The sequence below is a fragment of the Parasteatoda tepidariorum genome, chromosome 1 (genome assembly GCF_043381705.1).
Source record: "Parasteatoda tepidariorum isolate YZ-2023 chromosome 1, CAS_Ptep_4.0, whole genome shotgun sequence".
Lineage (NCBI taxonomy): Eukaryota > Metazoa > Arthropoda > Arachnida > Araneae > Theridiidae > Parasteatoda > Parasteatoda tepidariorum.
The window spans coordinates 100,044,581-100,053,170 of NC_092204.1; the positions used below are offsets into that span (position 1 = coordinate 100,044,581).

General features: G+C 28.0%; 2 protein-coding genes across 2 annotated transcripts; both read left to right on the forward strand.

The window, feature by feature from the left end:
• Positions 1-5,753: 5,753 nt before the first annotated feature.
• On the forward strand, positions 5,754-6,359 carry LOC139426657 (zinc finger BED domain-containing protein 5-like). The gene has a single exon (XM_071186201.1). The coding sequence runs from the start codon at positions 5,754-5,756 to the stop codon at positions 6,357-6,359; it is 606 nt and encodes a 201-aa protein (XP_071042302.1).
• A 24-nt stretch (positions 6,360-6,383) lies between these two features.
• LOC122273043 (SCAN domain-containing protein 3) lies at positions 6,384-7,559 on the forward strand. The gene has a single exon (XM_043057099.1). It carries the CDS (start codon positions 6,384-6,386, stop codon positions 7,557-7,559), a length of 1,176 nt encoding a protein of 391 aa, XP_042913033.1.
• Positions 7,560-8,590: the final 1,031 nt, after the last annotated feature.

Below are 8,590 nucleotides of genomic sequence, written 5' to 3' on the forward strand. Positions count from 1 at the left end.
CTTCTTAAGCGTTGTAGCTATATAATTTCAAACATCCTCAAGAGCTATAACACATCTGCAGCAGAACTGGATATGAAGACAAAATTGCAGGACAGGAACACTTTAATTGTCCACTAAACTTCAGATTTCCTGCTATGTTTTAAAAAACTTTATTTGTGAAAACCTTCAGCGTGGCGGACAGCTGGCCGCCTTAGGCGGCTAGTATTAAATAAAAAAAGTTAATTTTGCGATATAAAAATTGAAAAAATAGGTAAAATAAACATATTTTATATTTACATTTATATTTAACCTATAAATGTTCGTATTAATGATAAATTTATCCATGCAGAATTAAAATAATATACTCAAATTCATTTAAAATGACCTAATTTTACTGTAAACAAAGTTCTAAATTATATTATTATTCTTTATTAAAACTAAATACGAATGGGTAGACTCGCCCCGCGAATTCTGGCTTTTCGTTTACAACAGCAAAACTTACATTTTTTTAGTTTTTTTTTTTTTTTTCATATAAAATTAATGTAATCTTAGATAAGTTTATCACTTAACCAAAGTGAAAATAGTAATAATAATAATATACTTACGGAGCACCAATTAAAACTGATTTTCAATACAAATCTCTCAAAAGACGTTTGAACAGGTCGGTTAAAAAGACACCAAATAAATAAAAACGAATCAAACTACTACAGCGCCATCTACCTTAGAGTCTGAACTAAGTCCTCCGTCGATAAAAAAATTTTTATTTGAAATTTAAAATAGTGAAAATTAAATAAAACTAAGATGGGTAGACTCGCCCCTGGATGGGTAGACTCGCCCCGGTTTACGGTACACTTCTTAACGAGACTTATAATTATCAAAATAGGGAACGGTTTTCAGCTCTCTTATATTAAAATTTTTAGTTTTAAAATTTTTAAAATAAATGAGTTTAGGTTTATATTTTGTAACATTCAATCTCACTCTAATTTTTTTAAACTTTTTACACCAATTTAAAAGCAAACCTTTAAAATAAATATCATGAGAAATGTTTTTAATACATTAGGAAATAAATCGTCAATATTTAATGCAGAAATACTGAGAAAGAACTCAGGAAAAAACGCTTAAAATCTAGAAAAAATTACAATTTCGAAGAAAAAAAGAGATTAATTTTGCAAAAGAGATTAGAGATTAATTTTGTCATGTCAAACTTCAACACTGTAGTTGTATTTCAGCTGACAGCAGATCCGCTCATTTGATATATTTTAATAAGAGCTTAACAGTTAAAAATTCTAGAACTAATTTTTTTTATTTATTCAATTGTACTTCTTCATTTTTCTATATTCCACCTTAATCGAATCGTAGTTTTTAAGTCTTATAGCTTTGAATAGAAAAACAAAATGTAACGTTAAAAAAAATAATAAAAAACGAAAAATGTTAGAAAAAATATGCAGAAAAAGCAATAACTTTCTAACAATTAATAACTTGGAAAAAAACTTTATTAATTTCATAAACATGTATGACCCTTTCAGAATCTCAAATTTCTACTCTATAGTTGCCTTTTTGTGGTCTGTAGAATGGCCCACATGGTATTTTTTACTTTAAGTTTAAGATTTGGTAATTCTCCAACTATTTATCAAATGTTATATATTTTTTTATCTTATCGTAGTTTCTGCTCATTTTTATTTATTTAATTAGCTAAGTTTGATAGTTTGCGTACATAAAAACAAAACCAGCAATAGAAGAGCTTAAGATCTAAAAGGTCTTTATGATGTAGGAATTCTCTTTTATACTCTTTAATATGGAAAAAATTGTAAAAAAAAATTGTTTAAAAAAACACGTAGCATGAGTAACTTTTTGAATGTGTTATTCCTTTATGCTCTTAACTGTTACTAAAAAATGTTATTTTTTCTTTAAGAAAATAATTTTTATTTTAAAAAAATTAACTAATGCATAAGGAAAATGGTTTGGTTTTTCTACAAAAAATCTTACTGACGAGATAGAAACAGGGAGGGGGGGGAGAGAGAACGCCTCCATAAAAAGTGACTAATAATAACATAATAACATTTATAAAGAAATAAGAATTCCAACAAAAACATTTATATTGTATTGTGGGAATTCGTCAAAAAATTTCAAACCCTAACTCTCTATTTTATTGAATTAAAATAATTTTCAAAAAAAAAAAAAAAAATACCCTATATTAAATTATTTGAATCTTCCGAATTTTTTACAATCTTTTCCTTTTTATTTTTATTATTTTAAATCTTAGTAGGAAGAAAAACCAAAAGCTTCAATCTTACCTTGTCAGAGAATCTTCCAGCGAAGGAATAAAGTTGAAGTCAAATTTTTCCCTTTATATAAACTGATGGTTCACTTAAGCAAACATTGCATATTAATAACCACGACATCCAATGCGCAATTGAAATTGAAAAGTTTAATCGACTCACTGATTTATTATCAGAAAATTCAAATATAAATGATATTCGTGACTTCTGTCACGAATATCATTTATTTTTGTAATATCAGCTGCAAGTATTTTAACCCTCCTGGCCTCCTCCGTATTAATCCGTAATAATACTCCGCCTCTTTAACCCTCCCCGTAATAACTCGGGCATGATTTCTACACGTAAAGCGGCAAGACGGGAATAACTCGGGTTGCCTGTCTGCCGCTCTAGCGGCGTGCCCAAGTTTTTGTCTGGTTCTGGCCCAAGTTTTTTCCTTCCCCTACGACCGCCGACTGGGTACTAATCTTAAAGGAGTAATTTAGGTAGAGAGAACCAGTCCCCCATCCCTCGTTGCAAAGAACATCGTCACGTGATTCCTGGACGACTTTCCCTCCAGTAAACCCAGTCTTTTACTATGGAGGTGGATTGATGAGCTGCGTTTTGAACTATAAAATTTAAAAAAAATGGTAGTATACTGCTGAGCATACGGGTGTGACGAAAAATTCATTAAAGGAGGACATTTTACATTTCACAAATAAGATTTTTATTTTTTTATATTCACTTATAAACATTTATTTGCAATTTTTATGTTCGCATGTCAGGTTATGAAATGAATTTAATTGGTTTTCAGCTAGCAAAATAGCTATTATTTTTTTATATTTTTATTTAAATTAATAGATTATAATGTAGTTAACATTTATAGGCATTTTCATTTCAATTAAATTTCATATTGAGATATATATTCTGATATTTTTACTCCTTTTTTGATGAGCACGTGCATCGAACTTGGCGCATTTTTTTCACGCCAATGTTTACAAACAAATCGCATTTTATTTTCGCTCTGTAACTTATAATGATGCGTTAAAATAATTTTTTTTTAATAATTTCAAGTGAATTTAATTATATATTTTAGTTGTACAGACTTAAAAAGATATGAAAGTACATTTCATGTAAAAAATAATTTTTTGGATCGAAAATAAAATTATCTTTTAAAAATTACGTTTTTAAATAAAATTTATAAGTCCAAGAATACTTTTTTTATTATATAGGAAAAATTGTTTGGATATTCATATTTATGTAGGAAGTTTTATATTTATTACTGTACATTTATTGTTCAGGAAAATATTAACTAGGTTATTATAGGTTATATTATTAATAATAGGCCCTATTATTAAATAATTGTTATAGTATTATCAAACGAGTAGCTATTTATTATTATTATATGTATTTTATTTTGATTTCTAGAAATAAAAAGTGAATAATTCTTTTTTTTTTTTTGAACATTAATTAATTCTTTTAATATAAAATGTTAATTAAGTCGAAAACTATCAATATTTCAAACAACAGGTAGATAGTATGTTCTTATATGGAGTTTCGTAATACTTTTTTTAAATAAAATAAAGTGACGAATAACAAAACCAAAATTTGTTATTTTAATTTAAATTATTATGTTATGTTAACTCACTAAAATTTTAATTGTATGAATTGGTTGAAATAAATTATTATCGATAGGCAGGCAAACTAGAATTCCAAATTGTGCAGCATGTAAAAATATTAATATTCATTTTAAAAATAAAACAAAATATTTTGTTTTTATCAGAAAAATTATGAATAACACTAAAACCATAGAAAAGTTATGTAAAAGATGAATTGCATACCAGTGTATATATATATTAATAAAAAAATTAAAAATTGCCATTTCAGTTGCCCTGTTAAATTTTTTTAAATTATTATACGTAATCTAAATAAGAAAAATTATGCATTGATTAAAATTAATTATAAAAGGCTTTCATTGTAAAGTATGTATAAATGTTAGGGAAGTATGATTTAAAAATTTAACTAAATATTTTTATAAGAAAAAATAAAATATAAGTAAAGTATTAACAATTCTTAAAGTAAAGCATTCTCACAATAGCCCGTTGAGTGCCTGAAAGTCATGAAGGTTAAGCTAGCACAATTTACTGATCAACAGTCATAATAGTGACAATGTGGTTAGCATTGCGTACCGCCCGCCTTTACTTCATGGACAAGCTGACCCATCAATCTTAACCTGAATTAATAATTCTTCTTTGTACTAATAGAAGACGCACATTTTCTTTTAAATTAATTTGTTTTTTAGTAACAATTTACATAATTATTTAACTCATATATAAAATTGCTAATTTTTTATTCACACATATTCTGCATTTTAAAAATCAGATACTAAATGTGTAGTGTATTATGAGATTTTTTCAAATCATTTCAGTTAATAGTTTCAACTTTAATTTAGTTTTAAAAAAATTGTTATGTATTTTTCAGCATGTTTCTTTATTATTTTATTTGTTTAATAATAATTTTAAAACCACCCAGTATTAATAGCTAACTGTTTATACATAGATTTCCTAAAGATGAGATAAAACAAAAAGTATGGGAAGTAGACGTCCACAGAGAAGAATTCATAGCATCCAATAATAGTGTGTTATGTTCTAAGCATTTTACTGCGGATTCATTTGATGGACAAAATTCTTATCTCTTATGACCTTTTGACAAAAATAATTAATACATATAATCATTTTCAATTGTTTCTTTATATTTTATATACTTTCAAATGTATCTTCGATTCAAAAAATCATTATTTTTATTTCATTGTTTGGTAAAATCATGCCTAACTAATATGTTATTAGCTTTTTATGATTAAGCAATTAAAAGCATATAATTAAATGTAGCGCACATGTTATAATGTATTTTTATTAGAAAACTTATTTCTTACAATCACGAATTAAATTGGGAAAGCATTCAAAATAAAATAAAAAAAAGAGAAAAATCTTTATGTACTCTTAAAAATATTCCTGTACGATGCGATCGCCAGCTATGAATTTTTCGCCAAAAAGGTAACCCCCATCTTTGAACAAGTTTTCCGAGCCCAAACAATAGACTGGCTCTCTCTACCCTAATATCTCCTCTAAGGCAGCGGTTCTTAACCTATGGGTCGCGACCCAAAATTGGGTCGCGAAGCATATTTCTTGGGTCGCGCTGAGTCGAACCAAAAAAGTTAGTAATACACCAAATAATAAGTAATACCAACACCTCCTAGAAGAAGTCATTGTGGCTTACTCAGCCTAGGCTTAATGAGGTACCTGGGTAACTCCATACCCTTAATCCTCGTTCAGAATAATTAAAACGGTTCATAATAACGAAGGACGGAACAGCGGCTGCTGAAGAGCTTTCTCCGACAGCCGAAAACGGGCGTGGCTTATTGCCATTGCGAAGCGCATTTTAGTAACAAATTTTGTCTTATTATTAATAGTGGAGTGATCAAGCTGCAGTGCGTATTGTAAAATTGTAATCACCCTAATAATGGCAAAACGTGAATACAAGGAATCATTTTTAGAATTAGGTTTTACTTGCATTTATGATCGAGGAGTGAACAAGGCGCAATGCGTGTTGTGCAGTGAAATATTAAGTAATGAATCAATGAAACCGAACAAGCTTAAAAGACATTTTGATGCAAAACATAAAAATTTTTCCTTTGAGGAAAAAGATCGTACTTTTTTCGAAAGAAAAGAAGCCCATTTAAAAAGACAGCGTTTGGATGCACCAAGTAGTAGTGATTTTATAAATTCTGCCAAACAAGCTACACTTGCTTCTTTTCATGTGGCTTGGCATATTGCAAGACAAAAGAAACCCCATAATATTGCTGAAAAAGTTTTAAAACCTGCTGCCATTGACATGGCACGTATCATGTGCGGAGATGAAAGTTCAAAGAAATTACAAAAGATACCATTATCAAATGATACAATTCGTTTACGAATTAATGACATGTCATTTGATATTAAGAATCAACTTATTTCTGCTATAAAAATTGCTGGTTTATTTAGTATTCAACTGGATGAAACGACAGATGTAAGTAAAGATGCTCAACTCATGGTTTACGTGCGGTATCCAGGTTTAACAGATATATAGGAGGACATTTTATTTTGCAAACCAATGTCAACAACAACTAGAGGTGAAGATATTTTTCTTATGGTCGATTCGTTTTTTAAAGAAGAAGGGTTAAATTGGAATCAGTGTTTCAGTATTTGCACTGACGGTGCAGCTGCCATGACAGCATCTCAAAAGGGATTTTCGACAAGAGCAATACAAATGAATTCACAAATTATATCGATTCATTGTTTGTTACATAGACAAAATCTTGCCTCAAAAAAATTGTCACCCGAATTATGTATCGTTTTGGATGAAATTGTTGCGGTAGTCAATTTTATCAAATCAAGAGCTCTTAACTGTAGAATTTTCCGCGAACTGTGCTTCGAATCTGGTGCAGAATACGAACATTTATTATATTATTCTGAAGTTAGATGGCTGTCCCGGGGCAAAGTTGTTCAAAGAGTATTATCATTACGGACAGAAGTCGAATTATTTTTGAGAGAAAAGAAACACCCATTAGCATCTAAATTCTCCGAGTTGAAGTGGATTACTCAAGTTGCTTATTTGTCAGATATTTTATTTGAAATAAATAATCTAAATACGTCTATGCAAGGACGTAATCATACTATTATTGAATTAACTGAAAAAATTACATGTTTTAAAAATAAACTCAAATTATGGAGAAATAAGGTTGAAGTAAAGAAACTTGCTTCATTCCCGACTCTTAATTTACTTGTTGAAGACAATAATATTGATATCACAGATTTTGAAATACAGAAAATTATTATTAATCATTTAGAAAAACTAATAGCAGACTTTGATCGATATTTCCCTGCAGACGATGTTTTCAAATATAATTGGGTTCGAATGCCATTTAATTTTGATGTAAGTGATTTGCATGAGGAATTTGTTAATATTAATCAATTTCAAGAACAATTAATAGAAATACAAAGTGACCAAGCACTTCGATACAATTTCTACAAAAACACTGAATCTTTATGTGCTTTCTGGTTAAAATTAAAAACCGAAAAGCCAATAATTGTTAAAGAAGCCCTAAAAGTATTATTGCCCTTTTCAACAACATATATGTGTGAGGCTGGTTTTTCGGCTCTGTGTGTAATCAAAAACAATTACCGGAACAAGTTAAATCCTGAAATAGATATAAGGTGCTCCTTGACAAGCATTCAACCGAGGTTTGAAGATCTTTCAAAATGTATTCAAGCACAAGGTTCTCATTAAAACTGTATGACTTGCATTTAAAATTTAAAAGACTTAACATATGTATTGATATTTCTTTTTTTTTTGGAATAAGTTAAAATGTCAATTATTTTCAAAAAGTTATAAATATATTTTAATTTGGTCAATAAAAATTATTAAAAACACTTGATTATTAATTAAATTTTCCTTGGATCGAAAAGTACTTTTGTTTATCTTTATTATTAAAAAAATAAATAAAAAATTTGTAAGTTAAAAAAAATCATCATCGTAGGATCGAAGATTTTTCAAAATTACGATTTAAAATAAAGCAATGAAAAAATTTTGACATTTTTTTGGGTCGCGACATGAACATATTTCTCAAATTTGGGTCGCGGTTTAAAAAGGTTAAGAACCACTGCTCTAAGGTACTAATTGAGAGGTGGAGATAGCTGTTATCATAAATCACTATAACAGAGGAGTTGTGAGTTTTAAGAGATTATATTACATTAGTAGTTAAAATGTACAGATAGCAAAAGCTTTTGGTGAGGGGAAAAATTATTTTAACATTTTATTTTATTTTATTTATTTATTTATTTTAATTTTTTTTTCATTTGCTAATACCAAATCAAACATTTCGTTGCTTTCATTGCTGTTTAATTTTTATTATTATTATTTTTTTTTAAATTGAAGTTCTTCATGGTAAAATTAGAAAAATNTGGGGGGGGGGGATATATTATCGAAAACTACTTTTAAGTTTGTTTCTTTTAATTAAATATTTGTTTATTTTGAATAAACTTTGAAATATCTCTATTAATAATGTTCCGCATTTCATTATGAGTACTGCAAATTAGATATTTTGATAACGTTCATTAATTGAATTTTACTTTGCGAACTTAATTGGAAAAGATTTTAACTTAGTTTAGATTTTGACTTATTTTATTTCTTTCAAATTGCCAGAAGGTACACCTTACTCATTTTTAAAGCTCACTAATTTTGAAATATTAAAATTTTACTTTGCAAACATTATTTTAATAATTTTTCTTTTCTTCAAATTATTTTAAAAATTTTCAAGC